The sequence below is a fragment of the Ochotona curzoniae genome, unplaced genomic scaffold (assembly GCF_017591425.1).
Source record: "Ochotona curzoniae isolate NIBS_2020 unplaced genomic scaffold, NIBS_Ocur_1.0 contig_1, whole genome shotgun sequence".
NCBI lineage: Eukaryota > Metazoa > Chordata > Mammalia > Lagomorpha > Ochotonidae > Ochotona > Ochotona curzoniae.
This window is the reverse complement of record NW_024464918.1, coordinates 29,217,333-29,235,692: the sequence shown is the minus strand read 5'-3', so window position 1 is coordinate 29,235,692 and position 18,360 is coordinate 29,217,333. Positions and strand designations below refer to the sequence as shown.

The 18,360-nt window shown below is 46.2% G+C and overlaps 1 protein-coding gene across 1 annotated transcript in view; it reads right to left on the bottom strand.

Moving 5' to 3' along the window:
- LOC121153657 (synuclein alpha interacting protein) overlaps positions 1–18,360 on the bottom strand; it is a 60,743-nt gene that overhangs the window by 13,173 nt on the left and 29,210 nt on the right. The window contains exons 5-7 of the mRNA XM_040976336.1: positions 14,616–14,729; positions 8,117–8,242; positions 4,327–4,496 (exon numbers count right to left, since the gene is read on the bottom strand). Of these exons, the coding sequence (XP_040832270.1) occupies positions 4,327–4,496; positions 8,117–8,242; positions 14,616–14,729 (410 nt within the window). The remainder of the gene's footprint in view (positions 1–4,326; positions 4,497–8,116; positions 8,243–14,615; positions 14,730–18,360) is intronic.

Sequence of the window (18,360 nt, the reverse complement as noted above, 5' to 3'; positions counted from 1 at the left end):
TCATTGTTATAATAGAAGCTATTCAAGATGACTTACTCTGTTTATATAGAAAAAGTGGAAGGATAGTAAAATATTACTCCTTCTACACTGAGTTTTTACAATAATTAGTTTAGTGATCATAAAAGCACTAAACAATAAAACAAGCAGACTACTTACATTTTGGGTAAAATCAATGAATTTTTTTTCCCCGTGGAAGGAAGACAATGCATGGGAACACTCTATTCCTTCTGGCTGTAAGAGCATGTGTACTAGAAAGTGCTTCAGAATTCAAAGTCACAGATTACAGAGCTCTCCATCTGAGCATGCGCACTGGAGGCCCAGCAGCCGTACCTGTGAGCCCCGCTAGGACTGTGTATGTCCAGATTACAGAGAGATCTCCATCTGAGCATGCGCACTGGAGGCCCAGCAGCCGTACCTGTGAGCCCCGCTAGCACTGTGTATGTCCAGATTACAGAGATCTCCATCTGAGCATGCGCACTGGAGGCCCAGCAGCCGTACCTGTGAGCCCCGCTAGCACTGTGTATGTCCAGATTACAGAGATCTCCATCTGAGCATGCGTACTGGAGGCCCAGCAGCCGTACCTGTGAGCCCCGCTAGGACTGTGTATGTCCAGATTCGAGATGATTAACCAGTAAGGCCCATTCAGACACTGGAGGTCTTTGATAAGCTCATTGAAAATATACATTAAAAAAGACTATTCATGGATTCCGAAGCTCTGAATTACAAGTATGCTGTCCTCAGAGACATCCCTCTACACTCCCATCACCAGAAGGTGTGTAATGTCACCTCACCTGGCAATGGACAATCAGGGTGGCCTATCACCTGATGTGTACCCTATATTTCCTAGTGGCGGTACAATCTCTTCATGTTAGAGTCGAAATGTGAGAATGTCTCACCTGTGTTTGCTCCCTGAATGCTGGAGGAAGAGGGCCAGGAGCCAGGGAACTCAGCAGCCTCTTGGGCCTTAATCTCTGCCCTTCACTTGCCAAGGGCTGACTGTGCCGACAGCCAATCAGAACCTCCAGAAAGGAGCTCTGCCTGCCAGCATCTCATGTTAGTCCAGGGAGGCTTCTCCCAGCCTCCCAACCCACAGAAATGTAAGGTCCATTTATGCTACCTTTACTTTGTGAAAATGTGTTATAGAACAGGAGAAAATACAAAATGAGAACCAATGGTAACAGCCCTTCTAAACTGGGGAGCAGAACTAAATAAAAGAGCAGTGTTGAGATGATGCCACGCCGTGGGTAAGGGAGAGAGGAATTTCAGTCTTCTGGTTCTGTCGGCTGGATTGTTTGCTGCTCCGTAACTCCTGTGTGCCTGGGTCAGCCTCTGCAGAGCCAAGTCACCGAACTGCCCCACTCAAAGCCTCAGGCACTCTCTTTGCTTGTCTCAGGAAATAATTCTGAGTCCCGACTTTTCATCCCTAAGAATGGAGAAGTCTGTGATCACATGCTATCTTAGTGATCTTGCCAGACTCACCTATTGAAAATTTAACTGCCTAAAGTAGGCAAACTTTTCATTAAGAGCCACAGAGTAAATATTTTGGGCTTTGAGCCATATGGTTTCAATCACAACTATTCAATCTGTCCTCTATAGCATGATGCCAGCTCTATACAACACATAAATGAGTGCATGGCTATGTTCCAGTAAAATTTTATTTACAAACACAGGGGCATGCTGGATTTGGCCCACAGTCTGTGAAGTGCTCTGGCTCTGGTTTCATGAAATCATAAAAACCCAAAACTCATTAGAGTCTACTTTTCCCACGTTGCTGCTTGGTACTGCATGTCTAGGTTCTTGAGGGAAAAAATGTTTTAGGGTTCAGGAACATTACTTGTCCCTTACAGAGGCTTAACTAGGATCTTACAGTGAATTATGACACAGTCAAAAAAGCTGTAGGGAACACATGGAGTACATGATGCTTGGACAACACAGACTCTCCTCTTAAGAAGCCCTCAGACCGGACTAATCAGCTTCTTCCACAGCAAGAAAATGCAGGAGCTGCTGTCTGCTGTGTCAGTGCTGCGGGGCTGCTGTGACCAAGCACCACAAGCCCCATGGCTTCAAGAACAGAAACTGACTCTCGTCGTTGCAGAGACATGAAGTCCGAGGTCAAGGTGGTTTCTGCCAGGGCTGTGGAAGGGTCCACAGACACACATTTTGTCAGTTGGCTAACCGTGGTAGTCCTTGTCTTGTAGATTCATCGCCGCACTCTTTGCCTCCACATACATGTGGTGTTCTCCCTATTGTATGAGTGACTGCCTTGCTCACACATTTTGTAAGGACACTGGTCAGAATGGATTAGGCCTGCCTCACGACTTCTTTTCAACTTGGTGACTTCTAGAATGACCCTATCTCCAAACAAGCTCACGCCTGAAGGTGTCAGGGGTCAGGACACCAACACAGTCTTCGCAGATTTTGTCCCCCACTGTATCTCTGCTTGCTGACGAGGAGGAGCTTGCCATTTCATGAGGAGCTGACAATGGACCCCAACAGCGTCTGCATCCAGAATTTTGGACTGGGAAGACCAGTAGCTTTCTTCTCTGCTTCTGGACAGTTCTACGTTTATCAGTGTCCAGGGTCCTGCCAGGTAGACTGCCGTGGTACTCACTAGCAGATCCTTCCACTGATGTCCAGTCTTGCCAACCTCACCGAGGCTCGTGGTAATAGGAGACTAAATCTCTCATAATTTACTTTGTCATTGTCCTACTGCCAATTCATTGCATTCAAGTCCGGAGGTCACTGAGAGACTGTTACCTGCAGCAAATATGAGTCTTTTATCCCGGGATCATCAACAGAGAGGGGTTCAAGACCTAATTCTTCAGCAGTTCACCAACAAAACAGCTGCTGTGGTTCATGGAGCTTTTCCGATTCGGTGAGGCCAAGATGGAGAATGTTTTCACCACCTTCTCTCTGAGTATGAACCTTTAGAAAAATACTGTAGGAGATCCTTCTCAAGTTCCCCTTAGAGTATAACACCAGATCAAGTAGACAACTGGAGAATATTTTTGTAAAAACATTAGGCAGTATTTCTTCACATTTCAATTATGGAAACCTGTTGTTTCAGTATTTCCTAGGAATTTATGTAAAGAAATATATATCTAAAGGCATTTCTAAGACATACTCCAAAACCATATACACAAGTACATTCACTGTAGGGAGACACTTGCTTAATTACTGGTCATGTGCACTTTCCCTTGAATTTCATTGAGGTGTCCAAGCCCACCCGGCTCCCCTGTCCTGGGGGAAGTACTTGAAAATAACCCCTTATTAAAAAAATCCCACATCTTATTTTTTAGCAAAAGTCTTAACTCATGAAAGAGCTCATGATAGGTACTGGAAAGGAATTTGGGGACAGGGACTTGCACCTCTGGGGTGGCAGTGAGAAGACGGAGATGGAGAGCCCAGAGCCTTGTCATCTGTGGCATGACTCATATGCATAGCCAGCTAAGGTGTCTCAGCTATCACAGGCCTTTCCCTAATACACTGTATTCAGAAATCAACGCATTAACATGTATGTGTACATATGCGCGCACACACACACACACACACACACACACGGAAATTCCAAACTGGCCACTGCGATTTCTGGTTCCCCTCTGTGGCACCAGGTCCTTAGTCCTCCACTTCCCCAGGGCCCACCCTGATAGATTCTCATCAGGTCCCCCTTTTGTCAAGCAAATCACAGCTATCTCCCAGAAATGCTCCCCTGCGCACAAGGACCTGTCCAATGGGTACCTGCTTAATGACCTCGCCAACTTCAGTCGAGGCACAGGGTTTTAAGAACTGCTGATTGACCACCACCAGTATTTTCTCTCCTGAGGATTCATGATTTCATTGCTTCATTTTTATAGTAAATGTGTTGTGATCCTTATCAAGTGACTTATTTTAAATTTATCAAATATACATTTGACTTTTTGAGAAAACTGCGAACCTGGTCCATCTCTGGCACTCCTTCTCCCTTCCACTGCACTCCTGACAGCTTCCTGGGACACTAGGCACAGCTGGCATCTGAATGTGCTCTCAGTCTCCTGGTATGTAACGGAGCCTCAGGTGAGAACAGAGAGGCAAGCTGTTATCTGCCACAGGGAGAACTTTCTGTCTAGGGTGCTTGCTCTGCCCAATGCTGTCTAATTGCCATTTGTTACTGCAGAGATGCCATCTTCCCAGGGACACTGCCTGTGCAGTTGTGGGACAGAGGAAGAAAAGCAGCTGGGGGGAATGCCTGGAACTCCCACTATACCAGGAACCACGCATGCCCACCCCAGCTCAACCTGTGCCTTAGTACGAGTCAGGTGGTCCCCAGGGGAGCCACACGCCACTTACTCTTTGAGCTGCTTGGTCAGCTTCACCACCTGTGAGGCCAGGGACATGCAGGTCTCCACCACCACCAGGTACCGGGAGCACAGTGTGTGGCCATGCCGTTCAGCACTCTGGGATGGCTTCTCCCCGGCGTGGTTCTGCATGGTTACGTTTGCTCCGTATTCCACCAGAGTCTGTTGGGAAAGGTGGAGAAGTCTGTCATTGCATGCTGGGTAACGCTGGTTCCTAATGACTGTAACACAACGTGGAACATGACTTTGCCTGTTATCTCAACATCTGTTACCTGAGGCAGGGTGCTGGGCAAAACACCTGCCCAGCCAGACTAGTGTTCTGTCAGCAGGGCAGCCCCCGCAGAACCCACCCCACAAGGAAGCCAAGGACAGAGGGGAGATCTGGGTGGCAGAGGAGTTGCTGAATCCACAGAGGCCCTTCCTTGGTGAGATGTGCAGTGGGCTCCATTCATGAAATTGAGGATGCCAGGAAGGGGACAGTGGAGTGGTATGTACCTGTCGCCATATTCTTAGGCTCTGGGAACCTGTCGTAAGGGTAACAGCTGCTAATGCAGGTGGACAAGTGGCAGGGCAGACAGTAGGCAGGAGGGGGAGCATTCCATACTCCTGCCAGGGCCATAGTGTGTCTGTGGCCTGGGCAGATGCTGCAAGCTCGTCCCCAGTTAAGTTCCTCACTGAAGGTGGGGATGTGTCAGAGGCCGGCCATGCCTCACTTGCTGTCCCTGGCATCTTGAGTCTAGCCTGGGCTGGGTAGCCCGTATTGTTTCTCAGGCAGTAGATCTGAGTGCTCATAAGCTCATAAGGGTGTCACAGAGCCTGGCCTAGGTAAGTATTAGCACTAGAGGAGTGAGAGTTGATAGAACATGACAGAACTGGATCGTTTTTAATAGTGTGACATGACACAGACTAGGATAACAGCAGTAGTCACTGACAGACTGGTGGATGATACCGTGATAAGATGGCAAACTCCCGGTGATTGGGTAACTGTTTTCTTCCACAAATAGAACTTGTACCATTAAAGTCTAGGATTGGGCTACGCAGGAGCTTTATTTTCCTTCTGGCTGATGACTCCTTGCCAGGAAGGGTCAGCCTGCCACACAGCCCTTGTCGCCTGCTTCCCAGGGCTGGCCCGGAGACTGCAATAGCACCGTGCAATCCGGAGATGCAATGGAGACTGACTCCCTGTGCCACCCACTGGCTCGGGTTTCTTCCCACTGCTTTCCTCGTGCAGTTCCTGCCTCACACCATGGACCCTTTTCATCTGTTTTTCCCCCTCACTGCTCTCCACATCCTGCTCACAGAGGCTTTCCCAGGACCATCCAAGTTTTTACATCTCTGGTTCCTGTGCCAAGAACATCACTTGTATTAAGTGGAGGGACGACCGCGATGAAAAGACGGGCCGAGGGGCCGCCTCTCCTCGCTTATTACGAAGAAAAATAACTAAAATCAGAAACGCAATCAGGGAGAGCCAGTTTTCTTTGGCTTTCAGTCATTTAGCAGCTGATAAAAAGTTTATTTCAAGACTATTAAGCATTACAGTGTCTTGTTAAACGCAACAGCACAGTTATCGGTGTTTATTCAGTTATCTTTATCTGCCACAAAACCCCAACACTATGCCTTTCATCTTTATGCAGATCCTGGTAAGAACTTACATTTCTTTCCTGTCTAACTCTCCAATTTCTTATCTCTCCTTTTAAAACTTGCAGCCTTAAACCAGAAGATGCATGCTTTTCCAACAATAATGAGAAGTCTTTCAGACATTCAGGATATTTCCAACACAATGTCAGAGCTTCATCTATAAGCCAGAGCACAGCTTCCTGAGAGGCAGGGAGTGTGTTACATGTCACGATTATTTTTCATTTTAATTGACACTTAATAACTTCTTAGTTATCAGGCAATACTTATAACATTTATTTAATGGTATGAACTTGCTGCAGAAGTATTTTCTCTGATTATAAATGTCAATGTTACATTGTCATTTCCCTCTCCCCGCATCTCAGGTAGATGTGGGAATGAGTCCACAGATGTTGGGCCATCTTGAACAGAAACCAGGGTATGTTTTCTACTGAATCATAGAAAGCACAGTTATTTTGCTCATTATGATTTATGTTAATGAATAAAATTCCAGGGTCTGGAACTGTAGCATAGCTGATAAGGCTACTGCCTACAGCACCAACTGTCTACATGGGTGCTGGTTTCAGTTCTGGCTTCTCTACTTCCAATCCAGCCCCCTGCTAATGGCCTGGAAAGATGGTTGTGGAAGATGGCTCAAGTATTTAAGCCCCAGCATCTCGGTGGAAGAATCAGATGAAGCACTTGACTCCTGGTCCAGCTCGGCTTGTTATGGTCATCTGGGGACAGGGGAGTGAATCAGTGGATGAAAGACCTGTGTCTGTCTCTAATTCTGCCTTTCAAATAAATAAATAAATAAACAAGCAAATAAAAAAAATCCAGGCCAAACCTCTATAAACTCAGATGGATTTGCGTGTGTAGCCTCTCCTCTCTAACTTCCTTCTCTCTTCTCTGCGTTGCTGCAACACTAAGGGCTGTCGCCTGCTAAGCCATGAGGTCTACCTGGTTTCAGCAGTCACACCAGCAAATTTCTGGGGATCACAGCGGGTCCTCTCCATCCACCCTCTGAGGGCTGTCTGATGGGGACCCAGGGCTGGCTCAGCTTCAGGCAGTTCTGCACTCAGCCTGGGGGAACAGGGCTATATCCCTGTCCACAGGAAGCCTGTGCCTTGGGAGGCCCCTCAGGAGACCTGTGGAGGGGTAGCAGGCCCTTCACATGGAGCCCCTTCTCCCCGGACTCTGCACCCCAATCCACTGACCTTCTTGTTCACATGGGACATCACAAGGTGTGGCTGGCTGCAGGATTCGACCATGTGCTGCCAGCAGGTGGGAGGGTCGGACAATCACGTCCAGCCTCACCTTAAGCAAGGCACAAGAGGACCAACATCTAGGGCTTTGCCCCAGTTCTCAGCTTTGAAAGGCATGTGTGGATCTCTGGAGCAAGAGGGAGACCACAGCATTCTCAGCATTCTCTTCAGTGTCTGCTACTCCCTTCTTTGAATACTGCTAAAAATCTGTCCTTTTTTTTTTCTCTACTATTTTGTGTGTGTGTGTGTGACATTTTTATCTTGAAACCTGAAAGGTAGAGAGAGGGTCAGAAACACCTTTCATCTATCACCCCCAAATTTCCCCAATGCGTGGCCAGGGTCAATTCTACACTTGGGAACTCCAGTTGGGTCTCCTCCTTGATGCTGGAATTCCAAGTACTTGAGCCAGCCTTGCTGCCCACCCTGACTGTGCAGTGGCAGGAAGCTGGATCAGAAGTGGGTTGGGGCTTGAATCCAGGCATTCCAATAGAGAATGTTTCAAGCAGCAGCTTAACCACTGTGCCAAATGAGCACCCCTCTCCTGTGTCTCAGACATCTGGGCTATGCAGGAAAGGTGGGCTGCCTGAGCAACCCGGGTAATCGGTGTCACAGTGGTTTTTCCACTGTCTTGAGGACAGGCATATTTAATGTGTAAGGCCCTCAGCACCAGAGCCTTTGGGCAATGTTGACAGGACAGGGTAAGTCCTTCCAGCAGCCTGGGACATGTAAGCAGAAACTCCGAGAGGGTATTCAGGGCCTTATTTGTGTGGATTTCTGGAAATACAAAGAGGTCGATACCATTCCTTTCTGTCCACTATAATGCAAAGTGGTGACACAATCCAGGCATTGTCCTCTAGTGAACAGAACCTCCCTGTGGGTGTTATCATTTGATTCCCTGCGTACCTGTATGCAGCCCAGGAAGCCGTGCTGTGAGGCCACATGAACGGCACTGTTGCCATCCTGGTCCACCTCATCCAGTGAGATGCCCTGCTCTTGCATGAACTGAAGCAGCCACAGAAGAATCTTCTCCTACAAACACAGAGACAAGTGAGGTTAGAGGAATGCCTTTCAGAAAAGTCAAACCTTATGCAAAGGCAGAGGAACAACCAACCGCAACGTGTGAAGTTGCTTATCAGATGCAGAGAAAATCCCCCTGCAGAATGAACCAAAGACCCAGGACTCACTGAAACAAATGTCAGAGACCCCACGGGGAATTTTTGGAGCAGACAGTAATATTACAAATGCCTGCATTTTACTTACTGACTCTGAGATGGAAAAACAGAGTCACAAGAAGGAAAACCTCCTCAAAGCCATGTGGCTAGACTGATCAAAGCAAGAGCCCGATCCCAGGTCTTCAGATTCCAACACATGCAAGGCCACATGTTACACAGTCTGGAGGCTTCAAGAGTATTATCACAGAACCTGGGCTAGAACTAGCGTCTAGCTTTCAGGGTAATTTTAAAACATGCCTTCCTAATCCCACATGTTCCGCAACCACAGGCTTACAGAAAGAGGCAGCATCTCAGCTGGCCATCACAACCATAATGAGAGAAAACCAGCACTCTGGATTTTTCTGACCAACTGTTGGTGGTATTTTAAAGGTAAAGTTATTTTTTTTCCTCCCATGTTACAGGCAGGGAACCAACAGCTCTGAACACAAGCCATTTGAAAGCACAAAGCAGTCAGTACGTTCTTGTCATAATCTGTTTTTATTTTATCCACTGAGTGTTTTGTGGCATTTTCCTGTTATGCTTGGCCTTTGCAGAAAGCAGGGGGATGGGATTTCACTGTTTTAAAATAGAAGAATTAAATAAAAAGTAAAAAAAAAATATGAGAGTGGTAAAAACAACAGCATGAAGTTTAGTGGGTGGAATGTGACATTTAAAAAAATGATCATGTGTTTGAAATAGCCTTGAACTTCTTTCTTCTTAGCCTTTTAAAGGATTTCTTTCCAGTTATTTGCTCAGATGGTCATGAACTTTTATACTTTTCTGGATTAAATTTGCCTTCAACTTCTGAACATGCCAACTACCCTGCCAAAGGAATGCCGGATGAAACCAGCCAGCTCCTTTCATGTTTCCGCCTTATGCTGGGCAAACGGGACACTGTTTACGAAGCCATCTGAGACATCAAGGGCAGGCTGCACATTTGCTCCACACTTTTCTCCCAAATGAGTAAGACCCTTAAAGAGCAAGGAGAGGAATATGTAATCCACGTCTGCAATCTACCAGGACTGCTCTGGAGGAGCAGGGTGAATGTTGGCTGCACAAGCACACAGGCTTCCTGGGAAGTCAACTCCACAACAGGCACTGGAGGAACAGGCCGGGCGGTCCTGAGGTGAGTTCAGCATTGGGTAAGGAAGTACCCACATGCTTATCACAAAGGTGGAGCTGGTGAACAGAGACCACTGCAGGAGCTCCTTCCTTCGCTCCTTCCTCTATCCCTTCCTTCCTTCCTCTATCCCTTCCTCACTCACTCACTCCCTCTTCCTTCCTTTTATTTTCAGATTTATTTATTTTTATTGGAAAAGCAGATCTACGCAGAGAAGGAGATGCAGAGATCTTCCAACTGCTGGTTCACTCCCCTAGTCATCCCAAAGGTTGGAGCTGAGCTGATCCGAAGCCAAGAGCCACGCGGGTCCCAAGGTCTTGGACCACCCTCTGCTGCTTTCCCAGGCCACAGCAGGGAGCTGGATGGGAAGCAGGGCAGCCGGGACATGAACCAGCACCCATGTGGGATCTCAGTGAATGCAAGGCAAGGACTTCAGCCATTAGACTATTGTGCTGGGCCCAGCAGATGTTATTTTGACAATGCATGACGTAAAATACCATTTCCTTCATCTTTCCTAACTATGTAGAGAAGAAAACAACTGGATTACTTTGTGGAAACAGACGGTTGCATGATGTGATCTGAACTCTTTAAAAATCTGGATGAGCAAAGGTGCTTTAGGACAAAAGACAGGACCAATTGGTTTGAAGCCAACAGCTCAGACGGTGGTGCTTGCCTGGGGCCAGGCTGCTAAGCCTCAGTGGAGGAAGGTAATACTATCTGCAAGGCAAACTCTCCTTGGTGGGTCATTTCCATGCTTGTAGTGGCTTGATTTGCTCTGTCATCCTGAGTCCTGGATTCTTCATGCTGCAGAATGGGAAAGATTTTAGGGAATCATCCAATTCACTCACATAGCCCTTATTTTATAAATGAGAAAACTGACCAGATAACTGCATATTCTAGCATGATATTCTAGCTGCTTTTCTTTCTTTGTTTTGTAAGTTAATCTCAGTGGTATTCAGGATAGTAAGAAATGTTTTATGTGACTGTCACCTGCATGTGTGCAAACACACACACACACACACACACACACACACACACACACACAAAACGCCTTTTAAAAAGGTAGTGGGGGTGTAGGCAATGGAAAGCAGCATTTTTTTTAAAGAGTGGCAGTGTTTTTGCTGTGGAATCCATTCAAAACTGCAAGCCCTGGACTTTGCAGGCACTGAGGAACCTGGGAGAACAAGACACACAAGGCCGGTGTGAACCAAGGGCTGTCTCAGCCCCAGAGGGCCTGCTAATAAGACTTCAAGTTCAGGTTTGTGTTCCGAGGAGGAGCATTTACTTGAATAAAGAGATTCGTAGTTGGCCTGTCTCCTGAGATACTTCATGAAAACCAAAACCTCTAATACCAAACAGAGCAAAAAGTCCATCCAAAGGGATTGACTGGCTGGCTTGGATCCTGGTCTTGAAGGGACGACTAGCACCTAGGGTGAGGATGGTCAGAACGCACGGTTTTGGTAAAAGCACACTTGGCACACACTCCCAGGCTTCTGGAGAACATGCCCGTGGGGACGCACAGCTCAACAATGACTTGGCTGACATTAATAAAGACATGACTAGAGATATTTGCAATGTTGCACATTTTCCCTTTTAGCCCCTTAGTGTTTCTCTCTCTCTCATACATGCACAGGTATGTCTACCGGGAGGCAATGCTAAAGTGCAATGTAGCTTTAGACACTCATTTTCCTGTGAGTGCTGCTTCCTGTCACATCCACTGCAGTCACTGGATAGAGGGCCTCCTGCACCGTCCACTTCACAGACTTTCTCTCCTACTTGCATTTCGTCCATCTGCCCATTCAGTTTCCATCTGTTCACTGAAAATTTCCTTCATGTAATATTCCTTCTTCTGGAGACTTTCTGATATTCTATAACCTGTTATAATGTTCTATGTTATGCATATCTAAAGGCAGGAAAATTTGCTTAAAGAGGCAATTAACATATATATAATTTATGATCTTTACAGGCCCGTGGAATCACTCTGGCCTAGTAAGTGACCTGTTCTTTATAAAGTGCCCTTAAGCAATTTGCGCCAAAGCAAATATTTTAGAGTGGAGAATATACACGGCACAGGCAAAGGTACTTTCAGAAAACACTTAACACTAGCCATGGATACCCTGGCTCAAGAGTCCATGCGAATGTAGCAGAAACAAAGGGAATCTCAGGATTGATGCTGAAAGTAACATGGAGCCCACTGGGGTCAGTGACCCGTGCCCATGCCACCCCCCCCCCACCCTGCGGAGCTGGGGCTGCTGAGGGTGCCTGGACAACAATATCTGAACCTGCGTCCTTAAATAACGCAGCCCTGGACACACAGGCAGAGATGTAGAATGGAGAGGATTCTGTTCCGACAGCTCTACTGGCAACAGCCCTCTCCCAAGACGGGTAAAGCAGCCTATGCCAGGACACCCCTGCTTGTTCTGAGTCTCCCCAGGGCGTTCACCTTCTTGCTCCCCATGGCTGGTTCTGCAGGGTACAATCAGGCAAGGAAATAATTGCACCCTCTGAGACTTTGCATGTCAGGATGGGAAAAATCAATTCTATCACGCCAAGATCTGTCACCGCAGGAGGTCACTAAAAACTGCTAGCCATCCTGCGGTACTGCAGTCTTTAAAGGTAATTTTTACAAGAAAAAGCACACAAATTGGAAGTGCAGTGGGCCCATTCTTTAAGAATCTATAGGCAGGGCAGAGGGCAGCTAAAACACACCCAGGGAGGTATTTTCCTCTGCGCTCCCCTTCCCAGCGGTGTTTACTGAGGAAACAAACGAGGATCCACTCAAGTGCCCGCCTGATGTAGAAAAACACGCATGTGCTGAATCCATTAGAAAAGTGCTCAATAATATCCTTCTCAGGAAAATATCGGCCTTGTCGTGGCTCCAAATCCAGCCTCCCCACAGGTGATCTGCCACAAGCAGAGGGTGCTGGGCAAGATCCACTGCCCTTGGGGGCTCCCCTGCCTTTCTCCCCACAACCACAGGGTGCTCTCCTACATCTCCATCAAGGCCGCTCCAGGTGACAAACACCTCTCAGCTTGAAAGAACACCTGGAGGGCCTGAGAGCAGCACGAATTAAACATCCAACACAGCTCATGCACCAGGTCGCCCATCTCCTCCAACCCTGCCATGTGAGCCTCACCGTGCTCTCACCAGTCCACAAAACGGCGTTCCTTTGTTCCCTCCCAACTTCAGCCTTAAGAGGAACCTGGTGCCTGCGAGATCTGAGTTAACAGGGTCGTTCGCCAAGACACAGCAGTCCCAGTGTGTAGCTGGGGCCTCGGAGCAGGCCTGCCGCCCTTGCTTCTTGTACTCTGGCGGCCTTTTTGCTGAGAGCTAGGGTTCCCAAACAGGCTGCACCCCAGCAAACTGAACCAGGGGCACCAAAAAACTATTCAGGTGCCTAGACAACAAGATTGTTTGATGCCAAAAATGAATCCCAAAGGTTAGCCTGAACAAACTCTTCTGATCATGTGGAAACACTGTTCTCTAATTGGTTTAAGCAAACTAAGGGCATCGTTAGGGCCACTCACCATTACTAGCTATTCGCAGGACACCACAGATGGGGACTAGCAGAACAGGGCACCAAGAAGACAGCTGTTGTAATGATTCAAAGAGAATGATGTTGCCAATTTGCAAATGCTCTTCTTGTTTTCCTCTTTGAACCAGACAAGGGGGTCAGAACAGAATCTGTCCCCAAAGTCATACAACCTGACCTGCAATGTAGTCTCTGCTCCTACTGTCTTCCTTCTGTCCCATCCTCTACTGAACAACATTTTACAGAGTTGCTTGTAGGGAACACATCAGACAACGGGTGGTGCCTGACACACACACACACAGGACACATATTACACAGAGTATGTATTAATCAAAACTACCACAGCACAAAACAGACTGCTTCAAGAGCCAGCATTGCGCCGCATGGAAGAAACACTGGATGTAGTTTTTGGACTTGAGAAGGTACCATCTCTCGTTGACCACACCACAATTTACTGCTATTGGGAACATTTATGAAACCAAAGGGGATATAGTTATATAAGAAGGAATTTTCTTTGCCACAAGCAACTATGACTAAATCTATTTTAATACGGTGCTGACTTGATTATTTTTTGAGAATGAGATTGGCATGTTGTGGTTCCACATTTTTCCTTAATGATAATTTACACTCATCTCCCTGAAAGGGAAGAAGTGATTTTGTTTCCTCTGCTCGTACTATATCATGATCTGTGCATACCAATGATTCACACTGGGGTTTCCCAATGTAGAAACTGTGACCAAGAGTCATCTATTTTGCATTTTAACTCATCCCTGAGTGAGACATCTTTGATTAACGTCTTGCAAAGATATTCTTTTAAACTTTGGGTTAAATGAATACATCATCTTTTCTCTTGCTAAGTGTTCCATCTGTTTGTGAATTAAAAAATATTGAAAAGTAAGGGCCGGGCACAGTAGCCTAGCAGCTAAAGTCCTCACCTTGCATGTGCTGGGATCCCATATGGGCGCTGGTCGGTTCGTGTCCCAGCTACTCCACTTCCCATCCAGATTCCTGCTTGCGGCCTGGGAAAGCAGCTAAGGATGCCCCAAAGCCTTGGGACCCTGTACCCACATGGGAGACCCAGAGGAAGCTCCTGGCTGTTGCAACTATTTGGGGAGTGAATCAGTGACAGATCTTCCTATCTGTATATCTGACTTTCCAATAAAAATAAATAAATCTTTAAAAAATATTGAAAAGTATATTAAAAAAGAAGAGCTACTAGTAATTCCACCTTGAGTGACAACTACCATGAACACACTCTACCTTATTTTTCATTCCTCTACAAAATTCAAAGTTAATGCTGGATCCCAGGAAGAGTTCTGATTCAATACCACATCACTGCATTTGCCATACATTTCCATTATATGGCTGTAGCTTCATTTAGCCAAGTATCTGACTTTCCTCTTCACAAAAAAATGCTGTAAGAAATATTTTGATTTTTTTAAACCTATTTTTGGTAGTTTCTTATGGATTCCAATGGACACCGAGAACAGGAACATGACCCAGCACGGGAAGAGACACGCCAGGACCCTCCCTCATACCTGGCCGTAGCAGCCGGCGTAATGGATGAGGCTGGGGAAGTCCCTGGAGCAGCTCAGTTCTGCGATGGCTTCTGTCTCACTCACCATCCAGCGCACACACTCCAGCTGGCCATTCTAGGGTCACAGAAAGGAAGGAAGGGAACTCAGGGTTAAAAATATCTCAGAGATGGCTCTTATGGCTGTCTTCATTTCCTGATGGTATAAATGTATCACATATTATAACCATGATTTGTGGTTCTGTCTCTAAATCAATTGCAAAACTTACTTAAACACATGCTCATAATTTTCTCCTGACTTTTTTTTTTAAACCAGTATCCAGGAAGGTTTCATAATATCCACTAGCTATTTTAAAATCACTTCATTGAGGTCTAATTTGCACATTATAAACGTACTTTTTAATTGCACATTTTGACGAATTTTAATTCATATCTGTACCCTTTCTACTACCATTCCAGTCAAGACAAAGGCCATTTCCATTAGGTGAGATGAATTTGCTGCTTTCCTTGGCTTTCGCCCCCTCCAGGATTGCATGGGAACCCTGCATCCCATATCTGGGGGTCTGCGGCTTCCTGTTAATGAGCACACCAGGAGGTTGGTGGGGATGGCACAAGTACTTGAGTTCCTTCCATCCACAAAGGAAATCCAGATTAGTTTTGGGGTCTCTAACTTCAGCCTGTCCATCTTCTATTTACTGTGGGATTTGGGGAGTGAGCCAGTAGATTAGAGATCTCTCCGTCTTTCAAAACAATCAACATGAATTGAAGGAAATTAATCTTCTTGTCTACTTATAATCCTTTATCAAGTATTCACTGTCTGGCACTATGAGGGCTTTTGAAAAATGATTAAGTAAACAGTTACAACAGAACATTCACACATCCAGAGAGGGAGTCCTCCCTGTCGCTTACTGAGTAGTGAGTATGTCATAACCCAAGGATTAACACCCAGACAGCCTCTGAAATGGGCTGAAACCTTTTCTTCTTTGATAATTTTCTCAGCTATGAAACAGCAGGGGGAGACAGTGAAAACTCAGCACACACAGTGAAGGTTAAACGAAACAGAACAGTTGTACAAAACACACAACCTACACTGCCCCTTCCACTGCACCATGTGCTCTCGGTGCTTCTCCCCAGGCCTGCCTGAGCAGAGACACTCAGTGCCTGCCTGTGTGCTGGGCTACACTGGACTGGAGCAGGAGGAAGGCCATAAGGAGGGCACCGAGCTAGCATAATAGGATTTGTTCTCTATTTTTAGAATTGTAACATTTAACAATGTTCTTGAGGGAAAAAGTTCATGCTTAAAAGCAAGATGGAGGAGGCAGTTTCTGCCCATTTTCACTCTATCTGGACAATGGAACTAAAAAAAAAAAGAACTTAAAGATTTTTCTGTTTGTTTGAAAGATAGTTACAAACAGAAATGGGGAGACAGAGAGATTTCCCATCCTTTAGTTCACTCCCCAGATGGCCACAATGGCCAGGGCTGAGCCAGGCTATAGCCAAGAGCCAGGGGCTTCATCTGACTCTCTTACAGGGGTGGCCCTTAGCAAAGAGCTGGATCGGAAGTAGAGCAGCTGGATATGACGTGGCGCCAATCTGGGATTCCAGCAATATTGTGGGTAGTGGTTTAACCCACTGTGCCACAGTGCCAGCCCTGAGAAGATTTCAAGTGGAAGCTCATGACTGTTCCCACAGAGTTGGCCTGCTGGAGGTATTTACTGACATTGCTTCAGGTGCCCCATTCACCTTTCAGCATGCCTGTCTTGCTGCTACGGGAGGGTGGACTGCATGGCCTGGAACCCAAATCCGAGTTTCGTCGTACCTCTCTGGGTTGCGACCCTTATGCTCCTGGCTCCCTGCCATGGAGTGCCATGGGTCAAAGGAGCCCATCAGTTAAGGTCAACAGTCAGCCAGTATTTTATTTATTGTTATTTATTTGAAAAGCAGATGAGAATATATATATACATATATAATGGAGAGAGAGAAAGAGGAGAGAGAAGGAGAGAAGGAAAAGGAAGAGAAAAGAGAGAGAAAGAAGAAAGACTTCATCCCTGTCTCACTCTACAAATGTCCCTATCACCTGCTGTTTCACGAGGTGGTTACCAGCAGGAAACTGGATCAGAAACAGAAGCCGACTCAATCCCAAGAACTCTGATCTGGGGTGTCAGTGTTCTAAGGGATGGCTTAACTCCACCTGCCAGCTTCTAGCTAAGACCTCTCCACCTCTGGTTCCTACAGCTTCTCTTCTCCCCGTTCCCTGTGGCCTCAGGGGTGCTGGCCACGCCCTGGTTGTTGGCAACCTCAGGATATGACATTTTCCTTAGTGGACTCTGTCCACACCACCCACTCCCTTAGGTATTATGCCTCCGTTACAGTCACTTGAGACCTTCACACTTTGAGCAGGTCTAAAACTTCCTGTCAGAATTAAACAGCAAATAAACAGAAACAAAATCACTTTTCAGTGTCCTTCATTTCTTTCAGATAAAGAATGGAAGAGGGCCGTACTGATGACCTAGGAGCCAAGACAGCCTACAAAAATTGTTTATTTATGCAGAACACATTTCTTATTTTAATCATTTGAGGCTTCATCATTTTTCGTCCATCAGTAAATGTTTATCTTTTTTAATATCCTTTCAGAAGCCAAAAATTTATTTGGGGGGATTTCTCTTCTCTACTGCATTTATTTCTATGCAAACTTCATTTCCTCATTCCTAAGGTAGAAGATTAGGTTGCTGATGTGAGAGCTTCTTTGTGCCCACCCCTCCTGTGTTCCCTCTAACACAGGCTCTGACAGCTACACATATCTCAGTGAGCACTGCTTCAGCTATCTCCTGTAAAAGCCGGCATGTTGCATTTTCACTAATTTTTAAATATTTTCTAATTTCCTCTATGATTTTTGCATTTGACACACAGATGATTTTTGGAGTGTGTTCACCTAACGTTATCTATGACCATCCCAAATTTCCTTGTGCTTCTGATTCCTGATTGCATCCTATTATGGTGAAAGGACATAATTATATTTCAATCCTTCTAAATGTGAGCCCTGTTCTACACAGCATGTGCTCTTGACAAAATGTGAGATGTGCTATTGTTAGGTAGAGTGTTCTGCCAGATGGGTTAGGATGAGTTAGTCAAGGAGGCAATAAAACGCTGTTAGAGAGGCAGGAGGAAAAAAATGCATAACCAGGAGTTTGAAATCAATATCACCTGCTATAAATCTGCATACCAAAGAAACCAACCATGTTATTACATTTTCGTAGGAGATTTTGCCTGCCAAAGTGTTTAGCCTGGGGTCACTCACGGTGTGTTGCCAAGGAATGTCAGTGAGGGTCTGTGTTTGAAGTTGTGTCATCACCACAGCAAGGCTGTGCCTTTGGGCTTAATTAGAAAGACTGAATGAGAAATGAAAAGAGAATTAAGGTTATCTCATGCCAAGTCTGTTTGGCTCCCCGAAATAATTTCTTCTGCGGGACCCAGTTCAGGAATCAGACTGTTCTCACCTTGCAGAAATGTCTTCTTCCAATTGCTTTGTTTAACCGTTTCCAAAGGGCGCTCAATAAAGCCTGGAACTCCCACAGTCCCTGCTCCTGGCTTCCCGGAAAGCATGTGGTGCTTTGTGCACTGAGTAGCAGGGGAGAGATTCTGCTTTGATGCTGAAAGCCCCTTTCTCGGGAGCTCCTGCTACCTGCTGCCTATCTCTGACTCTGCTTCCCATCAGCCAGGTCTACACTGCAATAAGCGTGTCTGTCTAC